Here is a 17653-nt window from a genome sequence, read left to right as displayed (position 1 = left end):
CTCTTTAACTCTCACAGTTAAAAATGTCGGCTCTTTGTGTCAAACTTGTTCGCTACCCCTGGTATAGCCCTTAATCACAGAAAGTCTCAAAGTGCTGCAGATACAACAGAATGTTACAGACTACTGACTATCGTTACACTATCCCTGATCTAAAACCTACATGAGGGCAAGGGAAAAACTCGTAAGGTCACATATTGTTTGGAGACTTACCTGAAAATCACCTAGATGACACAACACAGTAACAATGGTAAGGCACTAAGGACCAGGAGGCTGAACTTGCCAAAAAGATTAAAAACGATTATTTGCGAAATATCATGCTTTCTTCTTGGACGTCGTGAACAGGACCAGGATCTGGATCCATATTGAAATAGATTACACACCTCGCAACCTCTGCCAATTACACAATTTATTAATGATTGCAATCTACAATGTCGTCTGCCTGCTACCAGGAACTGAGGTGAAGATATGGGATAGAGCCGAAATGGGCAAGATGAGATGAATTTAACAAAAAAGTACTAATAATCCCCCCCAAAAATTGTTCAACTGCATACACCGGGGGTCAGCAACCTTTTTGGTGTGGAGTGCCACTTTCAAATTTCCTTGTAAATCAGTGTGCCACAACAAAGAATGACTCGCACAACATTTTTTTAATATCCAACAGGGCTGTCATTTTACACCAGTCCAAATATATAACATGGATAGACATTTTAATCGTATAACTCAGTGTTTTTCAACCCTTTTTCAACCAAGGTACACTTTTATTTGTAAAAAAGTTCAGAGCCACACGTCTGTCGAAAACGTTTAAAAATGAAGTTTTGTCAAATATTTCACTGTGCTACCTCTAAGCAGATAATTATTATATAAAAAGAAAATAATACTTAAAATAAAAAAGAATGATGTGCTTTATGTTTTTATTTTTTACAGTGCAATCTTAAACCACTTTGTTAAACAAATTAAGTTATTAAATGTAGTGTGCTACCTCGTGAGCATATAATTAGTATATAAAAATCTACTGCCACCTAATGATATGGATGACTATTACAGTTCCTCGTCTGAAAATTGCAAAAATACTGAATAATGGCCTGATTTTTTAGAAAGATAAAATTGGGTAAATTCCAGCGGCACACTAGACAATGTCTCACGGTACACTAGTGTGCCCTGGCACACTCGTTGAAAAACACTGGTATAATAAATTTATCTTCCACTATTCTTGTTCATCAATCAACTAAAAAATGAATGTGAATAACATGTGGAAAGGCCTGTAGCCATCCATGACTAACTTTTTGACACAAGAATTAACCAGAATTAACCATTTTTCATTAACAATGAACTACAATAAAAAACAAGTGGTATGGACAGCTACTATACCATTCATCAATGATATCTTGTTGCAGAAAATATCAAAACTTGAAATAACAGCAGCAAAGCAGAAAGCACGCACGCGCACCCACACACTATTTTTTTTTTGAAATTTTAACATGAGGAGCCTCAGGCACAACAAACCAAGTTCATATTTATTATCCTCAAAGACACACAATAATTTCATACTTGGTGACCATTGAACGGAAAAGGGTTGAAGAAATCTTGCTTGTGGGTCAGACGTTGCGGAAAGAGCACTTTGGGTTTTCTGCAGTCGTTTTTGTTGCCGTCCTCTTATGGTTAGTGGTCTAAGATGCGCAGGTTTCCTGACACAATCTTGTTCTCCAACATGGCTCCAGAGGGGATGTCAATTCGGTCGCCGTGGTTGGCGATGATGATTACAGTTCCCTGCGCACAAGAACTCATAAACTCATGAAGCACTTTTTAGGGAAAAAAATATACACTTTAAGTTTTGCTGCTTCAGTTAAAATAATTTGAAAGCTTATATAATGCAATAGCATTTGAGATAGTTTCACTAAATCCGGTGATTTACAGTAAAGGTAAGCTTTTAGCCGCATTTCTGTTTGATTAGTTGTCTCTGCATAACTGTACCTTAAGTGAGACGTTTTTTCCAAAAGTAACATCTCCCGAGACAGTAAGGTGGTCCAACTCCAACATATCAGGGATGTTGTCAAAACGGGACAGGAACTCTTGAACCTAAAAGTGACAACAAAAGAGATCATAAGCATAGTGTTTAAGCTGCAACTTGCAAATATAAATGTAAGTGCACTTGGGAAAAAATGTCAACAAGCGCTTACCTTGGTAAAGCAGCTCCCTAGCTTGACGTGGGGCGTGGTTTGAAATTCCCTCTTTTCGCTCATGGTAAGCGAACCTGCGTCCAAGCTGTAAAGGTTGGACATGACCAGTAGGAGGTCAGAGGACGTCTTGACTGGCAAAAACCGAGAACGAGGCACGTTGACACCCATGGCATTGCGGAAACTCTTGATGCCTGCACCAACTGCCGTCTCCAGCTGGATTACATTCAGACCGCCCTCCAAAGTCTAAGAAGACAAAAAAAAACATTCAGTGATATCGTATACTAGTAACTAGACCAATTAGAAACATGATTGTATGATGTGTGCAAGCCTGACCTTGGGATTGACGATAACCTCCATGTCCATTGCATTGCTGTCCAACAATCTCTTAATGGCGCCCAGTGAGATCCACAAATTGTTAGTGTTGAAGATCTTGAACTTGGTGACAGACTTAAACTCGTCGACGTGAGCTTTGGGAACCTGAGCAATCTCCAGGAGCCTCAGGCGGTCTTCGTACTGGATCAGTGTGCCGCCCTGGAAGTCACACTTAGTCAGACTCGCTTCCAATTAGGCAAACCGGGCGGTTGCTTGGGCCCCCATCAACAGCAAGAGCCTCTAAAAGGGTCAACATATTTCACACAAAGCGCAAATTGTATTCTTTAACTTAAACACTGCCAAGGTGTAAGGACATCTTAACTCCCCCTTCAAGGGACCTGTGAAACAAAAATGTGTTTTGTCTTAAGCAAAGAGTCCTGGTTTGACATATGTTGAAATGGAGAGGGATGGGCACCACCGGTCGGTACTTGCCCAAAACACACCACAGGTAATGGTGCCCCATTAACCCTAGTGGTGAAAGTATCCAACCAACCACACAACCGTATATATATATTATAAGGCTAAAGGGGCAATAATGATAAATTAACCTGTAGCCATTAGTTACTCTTCTGTTAACGCATTGTTTACATTTGAACTGTACAGCTTTTTTGGGTCAATTTTCTGAAGTGTCTTTCAGTTAAAATATGTTGAAAACTTGAGCATTTATGCTTTTTCTTCGTTGTAGAAAAGGGCTTGTTTTTGTGGATTCAGTCTAATGAGACATTTTGCGTTAGACATATTTACCATGATAGGAAAAGAGTCAGAAATGTGTAAATTGACTTTAGGACATCACTAATTTCTTCTTTCTAAATTCAAATTGGTACTTTTTTGAATAATCATTATAAAAATCATGATATGATATTTTGCCATATTACAAAAGCTGCCAACATTGAAAATCATATTGGATTGAATGCTGATACGTTTATTCTGTTTTTGATATTAGAAACCTGCAAAGGAGATTGCATAGGATGCCCGTTTGTTAAGTTGACTGTTATACATCGCTGTTGTTATAGTATTGTGCACCGTTTACATCATTGTCACTATCTGCTAATCTTGTTGCTGTTCTCTGATTTCCACACCCATTATGGTGGATCTGCTTTTGCAACCTAGGAGATTTAATAAAAAGGGCTCAGGGAAGGTCATTTAAGACAAGTCAAGTCACATTTATTTGTATTTATATAGCCCTTGATTACAAAAATTCTCAAAGGACTGCACAGGTTACAACAACACCATCCCCTGATCTTTAACACCTGCTTGAAGGCCACAACTGTCTCCCATGCGCAGAAGAGGACACGTGATGTCACATGCAATGCGCTCAGTATTTGCTGAAGTACACATGGATGTTAACGGCGGAGCGTTGTACACCCAAATATTTATTAAATCCAGAACCTAGCTTCCGCCATTCAATGCTTGTGATTTGAATGTAAATTTTGTGTAACTCCTACTAGAGCAGGGATGTCAAACAGGCGGCCAGCTAAGGGATTGAATCCGGCCCGCGAGACAACGCAAGAGAAAAACAAGCTGCAGGTTGTAATATGTCCACTTGATGTTGCCAAAGCCAGGTGCCTCTCATTAACACTGTACTTGTTTTTCTCTTTCTCTCTCTGCCTCCCTTTTTCTCTCACTTTCTATCTCTCTCTGTCTCTCTTTTTCTCTTTCTGTGTTCCTGTTTGTCTCTTTCTCTCTCTGTGTCTTTTTACCTTCTTTTTTCCCTCTCTTCATTTTTTCCTTTTCTCTGTATCTCTCTCTCGCTTTCCCCTTCTCTCTTTCGATGTACTTAAATTTCTCTTTGGATTTCTTTCTCTTTCTCTCCCCATCTCTATTTCTCTCTTGTTTCTCACATTCTCTCAATCTGTCTATCTCTCTTTTCTATTTCTCTCTCTTTCTCCCTTTCCCTCTTTCTTTGTCCCACCCTCTCTCTTTTTCTCTCCCGCTCTTTCTCTTATTTCTTTCTCTCATTTTTTTCTTTGTGATCTAGTAGTCCGGCCCCCGAGAGAATGTTTGTTCTATCGTGTGGCCCCAGAGTTAAAATGAGTTTGACACCCCTGCACTAGAGGATACTATCGCTTTGTCAGTGAGCGCCACTCCCTGTTTACAGCGGCGACGTCGAGCAACATGTTGTAAATCCAGTTGTATTTGATGCGACTATGGCAGTTCAAGTGTTCATCTTCCATGAATTGGTGAATTCATGACACTCTGTGTTTTCGTCCGCCATGCTTGTTGATTTCTCCACTTCCTTCTGCCTCATTAAACACAGAATAGTGACGTGTGCCACTTATCGATGATGTGAGGGTCGCACAAATGAGTCTGGAGCGTTGACAAAGCAGTCGTCTTCCAAAAGATCAGATATGTATCGGATTTGGGACAACATATATAGCGTTTAGGGGTACTTTGATGGATCAGTGCAAAATAATCTGATTTCAATGCAGTGTGAACGTAGTCTTAGATCAGGTTGGAATTCCTCTTCTGAGGTTCAAGCTCTCTCCTGTTCTTCTTGCAAGTTCAAAATTCATTGATGTTTTCTGTCTTTATTATGAGTGTCCACTAAACTATGAACTTATCAAAAGATAAAAAACAATCCGATTTAGAAAAATGTTTGTAGTAGCATTTACAAGCACCATTTTCAAGTCGAAAGTGGTTCTTGTCATGCCCTGTGCCAGCCTCTATTCAAACTAGCCATTAGGAAGCTCAATCTATTCTTGCTATGCCACTGTCCACAGACAATAGTTACAGAAGGCAACACGTGCCAGGCTTTTAAAAAACGACACACCTTGACATCGGCGCGTGTCTTATCAGTGACCTCCATGATGAATTCGAAGCGCCGGTCCGCGGGTTGGCTGATGAGGTGTCTGAGGATGTGCAGGTCGACAGTGGCGCCAAGATTGTCAATGTTGGACACGAAGATGTACTCCTTGCCGTCGTCCAGAAGCTGCTGGAGCAAGCCTGAGTTCGCCAAGCTGGTATAGATGTCCCCGTGACCTGGCGGGTACCATGCCTCCATGCTGTCCAGAGTCTTAGCAATGGGCAGGAGGGACTCCTTGTTGATACGCGGGTACCTAGGTACACAGGTGCCACATGCCTGTTTCACTTCAAAAATGAGGGGGTGGGTGTAACAGTTTTTATGTACATACAAAATTCTTTAACTTTTTAGGCCCGATTAAATGATTTTACTATTACTGTGTGGACCTTTAGTTATTAATAGACCATTTTGGTTGTCTTAATGTTTTTAGACCCCTTTTAGAGCTAAAACCTGGTTGTCAAGTTTAAGTTCAAATTTAATTTCAGATTATGCAATCATTTGTAATGGTCAAGGTTTGAGTAATGGCTAGGGAACGCATTATGTCTTCAGAACACATCGACAAGGTTTGAAAACATAACTGTGTATGTATGTATACCAGCTCAGTAGCCTAGATGGTAAGGCGCCGCTTTGAGACTGGGAGGTCGGTGGTTCGCGCCCCGGCCGAGTCATTCCTAAGACTTAAAAAGTGGTCGGCGGCGCCCTCTGTTGGCTGCGGCTGCATCGGCTCGCTACAACGGGTCAGGTGCAATCGACATTTCGTTCTGTGTACATTGTTACACAGAATGACAATACAAGGAAATTATTATTATTATTATTATTATTATTATTATTATTATTATGTGTGTATCTGGTCATTTTGAAAGTGGACTTCATGTGATTGGATGTATTTATGTTGTGTTCTTTGAGCGTTTCAGGACTTACCCTTTTAGCATTTTTTATTTTACAAGAGAAACTAGTTGAATATGGTACCAAACCAAAAACCTAAACAAGGCTGATTAGAACAGGGGTCTCCAACGTGGTGCCCCCTCAAGACAAGTGGATGCCTGCAAACCTCAAAAATAGTTCAAGTGCTTGGTCATTGAGAATACATAGTCAAATTATTTTTTAGTGGTTGACTGAGTCTATTTGACCCTACTTTAAAAACTTTAACCTGGTGATAACATAGTATCATCTTTGCTCCCTCCATCTTCTCTATCTAAGATTGCAGACAAAACTTCTCTTAGTGAGGAGCAGAAGTTTTGGAACATTTAGTGTTTTAAGACGCAGGAACAACTGAGAAAGTATCCTAATAGTTTCCCCAAATGAGATTTTACGTATTGTAAATACAATAGTGCTCTTACTTGTGATATTACGGTAGGATGTTCTCCATCATGTAACGTCATCACTTGCATACTGCATTGTTTTAAGTTATTGTAGATGGCTGCCATATTTGGTTAAATGAGAGCTGTGTTCATGTTCGCCTGTTGTTCGTAGATAAATGTCCAATAGGCTGACCGAGGATGTTCTGCTCATCTTCTTTACACACAAGAAGAGACAAAGTAACCCACCACTTTTGACCGTCAGTAACGATAAAGGCGTTGTAAAAGCGGGAAAAATAAAGTTAGATTACCCTATTGCTAAAAAAAATAATGCCGTGTTTATAATGCCGCTATTCCACTGCCCGTAACGGAGGTCCGCGACTGACTGCTACCGGTTTCCCGCCGTGTCGGATGACGGTGGCACCTCAGAGTTCAGGTGTCAGCTGGGCAATCCCTCCCACTCATTCCCTGGAACAGTCGGAACCCAATTATACTTTTAATCACTCAACCACAAAGTGGTAAACACACACTTTCTCATCCCAAGGTTACTCAGACGATGAAAGCAGGTTATAGACTGACTGTACATAATGCTCTAACGTAATGCCGCATTGCGGTAATTTACATATGCCAATCGACATATTGCATTTATCAGGTCAGAAATCTATAAAGTCGGGGGAAAAAAAATTACTTTACGACACAACATTCCACACTTTTGTTAGTTACTTGTTATACAGTTAATAACTCTACCACGCAAATAATACTGGGAAAAATTAAGACATTTGAGAGTTAAATTTAAGACTTGTATACAATTTAAGACCTTTTCAATGCACTAATCTGGGGTAACGCTGGTATAAAACAATTAATACAGTACTTAAAAAGAGGGAATTTTTCTTTGTTTAGGTTTAAAATGAATTTTGGGGGTAGGTTTAGGGTTAGGCAATAGATTGTGATTGTTAAAAGTTAAAGAGAAATAAATGCATTGTCTATTGGCGTCTTCACAATGGATTAAGTACAGCAATGTGCAGATGTAAAATGTGTGCATGTAGTATAATGCCCATGCGTGCCATTCTACCTGCTCTGGTTGAAGGTGTGTATCTTAAGTCGGTGATGTTTGTATTTCTGAAGAATTTTCTTTGTTTCTTGGTCTGTGTTGAAGGAGTTCATCAGCACCAAAGGAACGTCTGCATTGTATGTTTTGTTTAAATGCTACAAATTACACACAAGAAAAACAAGAGACAAAGGGTTACAAAGAGGAGGAATTGGACGAAAGGAATCTGGCATTATATACAGTACAAGAGGAAGATAATATAATAATAATAATACAAATTGGTGGATGAACGATATTATTAAAAAGGAGCGTAAAACAGATGCAAGAATAAGTAAAAGTGAAGGAAACAGGAGAAGAATAGATGCATTGAAGTGGCTAACCTCAATCTGCTTGACGGTGAGGTCGAGGAAGGTGTTTTCGTTGCGTACGCTGATGAGACTCTTGGGGCCTTTGCAGCCCATGCTGGTGCCCAGGCCTCCGTTGAGCTTGACCACCGCCAGCTTGTTGAGGCATGACGCTACGTCCAGCGGCACGTCAGCTGCCACGATTTTCTCGTATGCAACCACCTTGGCAACAAAAGGGCACTCATCACAAGTATCTCCAGCATGGACACAGTCTTTGGTGGCTGCACTCGAAAAAAACTAAATTCTTACCACGTTGGTAGAAAATGAAGCTCATTTCAAGTATTATTGTACTTATTATAATTTATTTATCTTGTTTGATTTAAAAAAAAAAAGATCAGCCAATCCCTTGACGTCCTGGGTTGTAGGAGGCACCACAACCTGTAGTGTTGCTAGAAATCATAAATATTTTACCATTAGATTCACCTGTGAGTTAACTGTATTTTTTAGTCAATCCACTTTTTCTCTGACCCTTTGTCCATTTGACTTAAGTAAGACCTATGCTTTGAGATGGCTCTGAATCTGGAAAGGAGAACCTTGGGAACAGGCAAATGCCCACATGTCACGGAGTCGATCGCCCTCGGCTGGGTAACCTGGGTGACGGTAAATAATGTCTTGAGACCTGAAACACCCCATGAATCCAGGAAACATTACTAATGATGTGTTCAGGTGCATCAGTAGATGTATTTTAGACCATGCTAGAAAAAGAGCGTTCATGGTTTGCCGATCCCTAACCACCTGGATCGTCATGGCACCACTAAGGTCGCAACTCTGTACAGCTTTCTCCACTGTGAATTAGTTCTTGGCCTGTTTTGGGGTCCTGGCAAACCGGACACCAGTTCTTTCTTGATGCTATCAGCCCAGTTTTCGGTCTTCATCTCCTCATGCTCCCTTGGCCAGTCCTGATGATTTTGTGACGTGACCATACCAATGCAGTTGACAACAATTCTTCATAAGATCCAAAGAGCCCTTCATGGTATTGCGCACTGTTTCGTTTGTCTCATTGGCTATGTAGCTGGTCCTAGACGTTTACTGTAGTATTGCATCTCAATGGCCTGGATTTTCTGTAAGAAAGCTTTGCTGTAAGAGACAATGTCTCACAAGCATAGAGAAAGATTGAAATAACCAGCGAATGCATCAGTCTGATCTTTGAGTTCAATGCTATGTTCTTTTTCTACAGATGGTTTTAGGTTTGACAATTGCGGCTGTGGTTTGAGTTTTCGTGGCCCTGATTTCTGGTTCTGCCCCTCAGCTGATATGTCAGCTCCAAGATATCTAAAGTTGGTGACAGGTTCAAGCTCTTGTTGGTTGATAGTGATGTTTGTGGGGATACCTAGGGGGGATTTGGTCATTACTTTAGTTTTTTTCTGTACCGATTTCCATCCCATACTGGGTTGATGATTTGTCTATGCAATTGACCAGCTTTCTGAGTTCTTGTTTTTCTCCTGCCAGTGCGGCAATGTCAAAGAATAGAATAGAAAAAGAGCATTACCAATTCTGAAAGATTATAATATAATCTGCTTTGGGTTTAATTGTTATTTTAATATTTTGACTTTTGGTCTTTGAACTCGTTTACTGGCATTGCGTGTCAGATTTGGCTGGGCTGTTTTAAATGGGTTACATGTTCTCATTATTTGCTAAGCGCCCCAAAACCAAGACAACAGGGCTGGCTTCACATGACAAACATGATAAGAAGCACACACCGCCAGAGGAGTGAAGGTCAGGTGCAAGGAGTCAACATGGACAGTGACACAACACACAAGGTCGCCATGTTGTGTTCTGACCCTGATGCGCGTTCCGACATAGCTGCTGTGCAAAGGCCAGCAGTTGTCCAAAGGTCTCGTGCTCAACACCCAGACAACGACTATTCCTGGCGCTGACCTTAACTTGCGCTGCCGCTATTCCATGAACGTGTGGGTGTGCGTTTAAAGTGACGGCGCGTTCTTTCTTGAACTGAGGAGAGTCGAACCAAAGAGGACAATAGCATTTGGCTCAACTAAACAAATGTGATCTCCGTTTCGAGCTGATATATAAGGTGGATCGAACAGTCAAACGACCCAACTAATCATGAGCAGATGTTACATATTTTGAGTCTTCGATATTTTGACTTGTTTTAATTGACATTCTAACGGTTACATAACCTATACCGGTGTAGAATACCTACTAGTCGTTTTTGTCATATATTCGCTGATTAAGTTTCATTTTATATTAGAGATTTTCTATGCTGTTAGCAAATGCACCTTGAAGACTGTGGGGACAAAAGCTGCACTCTCTTATAGCAGTAAGCATATGTTGAGAAAAAATGTTAAAGTATTCTGTGTCCTGGATTGTTTCTTATTGTGCTCTGAACACATAAAGTAAGTTAATTCGATCACATATAAGTTACACCCTGTGCTACAAATCGCATCTATTGTGCATAAAATGTAGTCTAAGCACCATCAACTGTGCCCATTTACTATCAAACTATTGTCATTGTCTGCTAGGATTCAAGTTTGTGTATGATGTTGTGTCAAGTTATATTGGTATGCTAAGAAGGCTAATTAAGTATTTCTTGTGGGACCACTTCACTGTAAAAGGCAACCTGTGAGGAATTCTTTAGGTGTGTGAAAAAATAAAAGACCAAATTAAAAATATTGAAAATTAAAAAAGGCTCCAATTACATTATAAATGTCATTATCTATATGCGCGTTATTGCTATTAGAGAACTATAAATGCTTTGAAGATGTTGTTAAGGGGAAAAGCACTATATAAATGAAGTTCGGTTTACCATCAAAAGTCAACTGTATACAGACGCTGCCCTACTTATGGACGAAATAGGTCCCGGATGATCATTGGTAAGTTGAATTTGTTTGTAAGTTGCTCCAGTGCTATATTTTGTATGTTTAACGTTTTTATAAGTATGTTTAAGGCTTGTATAAGTAACCTGTATTGTTTTGTACTAAAAAAATAAACATTTTATAAAATGATATGCTCTATAAAGATAAATTTCAGTTTAACTTACTTTTGGAAGATGCGCTTCAAGAGGTTGTCCATGGTAAAAAGTGACAGAAATAAAGCGTTCCGACCATTTTCTCAACCGCATCGAGCTTTCTTATTCCAATTTCATTTCAAAAGAAATGGCTCGCCTCTTCTTTACACCAACTATATTGAATGGATGCACGAGATATTAAACAATGAAAACGTCAAAGTTCTTAGCGCGCCAGAGATACAGTAGAGTATACGTAGTACTCTATATTTACACACGAACAAGGAAATAAAAGCCGGATTTCTTCTTCGGGTTGATGCTGGGTGACCTTTTACATTGCCACGCGGCGGAAATAAGCACTACAGTAATGTCCTGTACTCGGAAAAAGGTGCACACAATACAAAATCTAACTTACAGCAATGTCCGGGTATTTTTTGACATCCCGAAAAAAATGTTCGTATCTATCGTTTTACATAAGTCGAATGGTTGTATGTTGGGGAGCGTCTGTATTTATAAACATGGTTGAGAAGGAAGATACTCACAGCTTCCTCAGGTGGACGGCTGATTTTGGCCCAGTCCACTGCAGGACCTTTGACTTGCAAGAACCGTTGGAAGAGCCTCTTGAATCCCTCAAAGTCTTTCTTGCAGCTCTAAAAGCATAAAGAAAAGTACCCTCACTCAGACGGATCGTAAGCAAATTAGCTTTTTAGGTTACAATTTGAGTTGGGAAAACAAAGTAGTGAATTACGTGTCAAGTCTCACATTTGTTCCAGAGTTTCTGTTTTCAGTCGTATTTAAACAACGGGTAAAGAAAATAAGCTAAAAATTTTGATTATATATAAAAAAAAAAAAAAAGGATAAATACTTTAATTTACGGTTCACGGCTCGGGGCATTAGTTCCTATGGTTTGTCTTGGGCAAGTACAACCCGGTAGTGCCCATCACTCTCCAGGCCTTTATTGGGGGGGAAACCTTTTGCTCCCTCACATGAAACGGATAGTTCTGGTTTGCATGGTTACCAGTAGTAGGAGAAGTCTCCTGATCTGACTTGGATACAGCACCTTCCTCATCTGGTTGCTGTTGTTTTTCATAGAATAGTATGTTAAAAAACATATTATAAAGTCGCAAACAAAGACAAAACATATGAAATATACATAAAAGAACCATACAAAACATGATAAGAATGCAATAAGTAAAAAGTGCATCACCGAAGGCTACAATAGCAGTGCCAAGATATCTTGGACAGATAACATCCTTTGGGCTATACTTTCTTATAAAAATGGAGCAAATTTTTTCATTGGTGTTTTCACTAGGGAAAGATAATTCCTCAAACAGCCTACTTAAATTAAATGAAAAGATCAATCATTTTCACCATAAACTTTGAACTATCATTTCCTCTAACCTGTGCGTGTGCGTCGCCTGCTGTGGTGACGAGTTCGTCCAGCTCGCGGCACATGGACTCTTCGTGCTGCTGCCGAAGCTTCTCTTGGAACTCCGTCATGGCTCCTGCTGCAAGGTCTGCACAAAGGAAGTGCAAAAATTGAAGCACCAAAATACAGGCTGACTAGAGATCAGATCAGGTCAAAAAATCTTGGCCTCACCCAGGCCCACGGGTGTTAAAAGCTTGACCCATCATTGATGTATTTTTTTTAAAGAATGGACAGGAAAATCTTAAGGCTGTCTATCATTTTGACAGCAGCAATACATCCTTAAGAATCTACCATGGCACTTTAAGAGAAATGGAGAGAGGCAGAGAGACAAAGAAGAACCATGTAAAGTAGATAATAAAAAAGAAAAGAGTCAGCAAAATAGAAGACTGGCCAAACCTGAACCATAATGATTGACATTTCAAACCTGACCCGGGTCGAAATTCGGGTCGGGTCTGCCGTGGACTCGGGCTCAAAATGTTACCTCAAATGCCCAGTGCGGGCCATGTGGTACATTGTCCAAATGATTTGAAACGGCAGTACAGTAAAAAACCCACTACTTTGTGGTTATACATTTTAAAGCTACTTGTTTTAATAGGTTTTTGAGAATCGAACAGTTATTTCAAACCTTCATCTTACAAACAAAAAACAGATTTCATTAGTCATTGAAAAATTGAGCATTCTACTCCAAACTGCATTGTTTTGCAAGTTAAATCATTGGCAAAAAAAAAATTTACAATACTGAAAGATTAAATTGAAATTATGTCGAAATGTAGTGGTTTTGTAGGCCTGGTTAAATGGAAGGCTGATTCGTAACATACATCTTTGAGTTTTGGCCAAAATAGAGATCGGTGATAATTCATTGCATTTTCTAATAAAAATCAGCCTACTTGTCCAATGTCACCCAAACTTTTGATGGATGGTCATATTGTTGAATTACTTCAAACAAATTCTTGTAACCATCAAGGTGTGAGTTTGTGTGTGCTTAAATTTTCTGTTCTTCTGACACATTTCATGCTTAGTCTTCTGCATTAAATACATATTGCATGTGTTATTGCACAGCCTTTTATACATGGATTAAAAATATATCATAACTTACATATTTAGAAATTGATTTGCACATTTGTATTTATACTTTTTATAATTTTAATGCAGTTTTTTAATTTATGGATTTATTCATGTATATATGTTGCTGTTTTCGCTTCCATTTATCTTAGAAACGGATTCATTTAAAATGTAGAGTACACTACTGTATACTCACCTAGACATTGTCGGACTATGGGTGATGTAGTAAAAGCAAAAACACTTTAAAATTCACAATGCACTTTCAAAATTTATTTCAAAGATGAATTTATTTGAATATTTTCTTACATATTGAATTTTTTTTTAATTATTTCAAAGAAATTGTACATTACTAAATCTAAGCTATAAGGCGTCCGTCCCCCAGGAAGTTTATTGAACTCTGCACTTAGTGCATGCAGAGTCAACATTGTTTTTGGATGTTTGTCCTTTTGATTTGAAACTGTCGGTAATAAGTTAATAATTAGAATTATTTGAATTGTCTTTATTGTTATTGATAATAACGTTGTAACAGTTGTTTACAATTACATTAGACGTGTCACTCAAGGATAAGCACGCAATAAAATAATAAAAAGAGAAAACTAAGATGAAAGAAAATGTCAGGATGAATAGGCAAACATTTAAAAGGTAGTGCTTGGAGACTGGCCTTAGTTGTAAGTACATCAGAACAAAATTGCAAGGAGAAATATAGATCTTTGGGAGTAACATTTTTCCAAAAGTCAAGAAATAAAATATGAATACACATTTTTTTATACATGGGCCAAATATATATTTCTCACTATCTTTTGACTTGTTTATTTATGGTGGTTATGCCCGTAGGGAGAAAACTGTCGCTGAGGTTGTTAGTCCTTGTTTTAAGAGACCTGTATCGTCTTCTATGAAACATGCATTGTTTAAAAAATAAAGAGCACCAGTCCATAATTGCTGTATAGTTAAAGCTTTTTATCAACATGTGGTTATTTTGCTATTTGCAATTTACTATGATGTCAGGTAAATGTCCCCATATAACACATGCCAGTTTGTGACTTTTTTAAACTATTTTTCTGAATTCATGCATGAAGTTTCTCATTTGCAGTGTGGACTGAAAAACAGTCTGTCCTAAATTGTATAATCTGTGATTAATATAATCAAAACCTGCCTTTGTAAAACCAATGGTAAATGGTAAATGGTCTGCATTTATATAGCGCTTTTCAAGCCAATGAAGACCTCCCAAAGCGCTTTACAATGGGGTGGGTTCTGATAGCCACTTGCTAAGGTTGACTATGGAAGTATTTTTTAAAAAGTGATGAGAAAATAAACTCACCTGCTACCGTTAGAGTAGACATGGTGTCACACAGCGATTTTAGTGCTCACACATCCACACTTGTCACAAGCTTACTCACTGACTGACTGGCAGGCTGCGTGACTGAGGGTGGGAGTGGGGGAGTGAGTGAGTAATGCCCCTTTTCTACTACACGGTTCTGGCCTTCCTCGCCTCGCCTCAGCAGGCCTTTTTTAGTTTCCCATTATGAAAATGTAACTGGTTCCTTGTCCCTGGGAGCCCAGCTATGGGTACCCTCTCTGTTGAGGCGCTAGACCCCGGATAAGGGACTTAAAACGTCTCGTGCGTCAATGCAGACCATGGAATGGTGTGCCACCTTGGGACACTGCTGACCCATTGTTGCTTGTCTAAGTGTGAGTGTGATTCTGGTTCACGTCGAAGATTTAAGCCGAAAACTCGCGCCAAATATGACGCTGAAATAATGTCAAATAACAGCACCAGCCTATAATAGAAAATGTACCCGGGGAGAGGCGAGAAAGGCCAGAACCGGGTAATGGAAAAGGGGTTTAAGTGAGTGAGTCCAGTAAACAAATGGAGAATAGTGGCATGCCCCTCGCATATTAATCACTTTTCTTGAAACGATCTTTGCTGTGAAGGCTGACAATCAATTATCAGTAAAGCAAAGTTCATTTTACAACATGTTCCCCAAAGCCGCTAGCAACCCACTTCTTAGATAGCGTCAATTTGCCATTGTTGTGGCCCTTTCTAAAGCTTTAGTGAAGGATGTGCTAACTTTTTGACGGGTTCAAATGGGACAGCACTTTGTTACTATGGTAAGACTTGTCACAACAAAGCCGTTTACTACCAAGAGTAACAAGAAAAGGAATACTGTAGAATCGAGCATAAAAGGATAGACGGAATTTAGGCACATTAATAATTCATACGAACCACAAGTGCGTTTTATTTTGATTTAAGTTTTCTGTCATTATGTAAACATACGTTGCAGAAATATGTTGGACAATTATGTGAGCTCCCTCGAGGTGACGCTCATGTTGTGTCATTTAATGCAAATTTCTCCAACCATGCCGATTTTGAAAATGTAGGTTCATATTGTTCATGTGTTTTGGTTTACTTTTTTTCCTAATCGATATTGGGGTTTTTTGATGAATGGAGAATTTTTGAACACTTGGAGGCGCTAAATAAAACCCAGTGTTCCTTTAATATTAAGTAGTGGTTTTAACCCAACATACTGTTTTCACGTGTATGCCAATGAACGTCGTGATTGTACATCCATGCATTAAATGTGTCAAGACTAATAAGAGATGCAAGATAAAGCGAAAACATGTCATTATCGTTAAAAAGATAGTTGAGGGCATAATTTGAATTTGCTTGGTTCCATTTTATATTTGTGTCTGAACATTCAAACTTCGTGCATTGTAATGTGAGCTTTAAGATGACATTTAGACTGGCCTCAAATGTCAGAGTTCAAACTTTTAAGTCTGGTGTTATTAATAATAGGATTGTCTAAATCGAATTTATAGAAATGACTTATGAAATTTAAAAACACACATTTTTTTGTATAGATAAAATCTTTAATCGAAATAATGACGCAGAACCTACGTCGTATTGGTAAATTAAAATGTATGCACCTCAGCTTTTATTAGTACATTTAAAAGCTTGTATTTCTTTATTGAACATAAACAGACACACAGGTGGACTCACATGGGCTTGCACCACTTTCTTACCTCAAAACAAGAAGCGAGTCAGCCTCAGCCAAGCAAAGCCGCAGATGTCCAGAAACTCATCGAGCAACACAAAAGTTATCTTTAACGGGTCGAATATAGACCTGTCATCACTTATTGAGAGCTAGCTCAAGTAGCAACTAGCTTAGCATTCACGAGATGACCCCGCCTAATCTGTGACTGTCTCGCTTCATCTGATTTGTCAGATTATTCTGTCAATCATGGGAAGCGTACTGGATTTTTTTAACTTTACGAGCAATACGTTTCTATTTAAATTGATAAATCATGTTGTTGCCACTTGGTACCCTGTAAATGATAAATTAATGCCAATTCTGTTTTCAGAAAACATAAAACATTGAGAAAAAAAGACTGTATTTTCCACACTTTTAGGCGCACACCCCAAAATACATTTTTCATATGGAAGGCGCATCGGACTATAAAGTGCATGGAATGAAAACTATAGTTAGATCTACTGTTGTCTGTATTAATCCATGTATAATCTTTGCAATTTCATATACTTAAGCTACATTTATTATTGATCAGTCTGACAAATTGAATAACATTAAATAGAAATCGAATCTGGACTGCAGCGGTGAGAGTGCAAAAACCAGGGTTGGGTAGGGTTACTTTAACTTGATTACTTTCAATTACTTTTGGATTACTCCAATACCAAATATGCTAATAAAAGACAAAATAAACTAAATATGAATAAAATTACTCAATTTTGTGCAGGCTCGGGGAGTAACGGAATACATGGAACGGCAAAAATGATGTTGGCAAGCTGTTTGGATTTATTTTCATTTTGTTTCTGTCGCATTTTATGTTGGTTTTGCCAGAGATCAAAGACAGAAGAGAAAGCTTACGTGTTGTGAGTCATAATTTTATTCATATTTAGTTTATTTTGCATTTTATTAGCATATTTGGTATTGGAGTAATCCAAAAGTAATTGAAAGTAATCAAGTTAAAGTAACCCTACCCAACCCTGGCAAAAACCTAATACAAAAAAAGCATGACGAGGGAAACAAGTCCTAGGTGTATCTGATTTAAACACCAAGTCCGATTTATAGCTTTCAGGAAGACTTT

The 17653-nt window shown here is 38.8% G+C and overlaps 1 protein-coding gene across 2 annotated transcripts; it reads right to left on the bottom strand.

Moving 5' to 3' along the window:
* Positions 1-628: 628 nt before the first annotated feature.
* Positions 629-16751, bottom strand: LOC148361584 (UTP--glucose-1-phosphate uridylyltransferase-like). Of its 2 annotated transcripts, none has more exons than XM_088342316.1 (10): positions 16574-16751; positions 12463-12578; positions 11604-11711; positions 8076-8261; positions 7720-7853; positions 5320-5605; positions 2511-2708; positions 2178-2420; positions 1972-2076; positions 629-1767 (listed from the first exon to the last, which is right to left on the bottom strand). In XM_088342316.1, exons 2-10 carry the CDS (start codon positions 12559-12561, stop codon positions 1660-1662), a joined length of 1467 nt encoding a protein of 488 aa, XP_088198442.1. In that variant the 5' UTR covers positions 12562-12578; positions 16574-16751; the 3' UTR covers positions 629-1659. The 2 variants fall into 2 exon arrangements, with proteins under 2 accessions (XP_088198442.1, XP_088198441.1); XM_088342315.1 differs by lacking the exon at positions 16574-16751 and adding an exon at positions 14871-15010.
* Between the last annotated feature and the right edge of the window lie 902 nt (positions 16752-17653).

This window comes from Urocampus carinirostris, chromosome 8, assembly GCF_059441175.1.
Source record: "Urocampus carinirostris isolate Australia breed hairy pipefish chromosome 8, RoL_Ucar_1.0, whole genome shotgun sequence".
NCBI classification, from domain to species: domain Eukaryota; kingdom Metazoa; phylum Chordata; class Actinopteri; order Syngnathiformes; family Syngnathidae; genus Urocampus; species Urocampus carinirostris.
The sequence above is the reverse complement of the archived record's forward strand: the minus strand, read 5'-3'. Positions and strand labels throughout refer to the sequence as shown.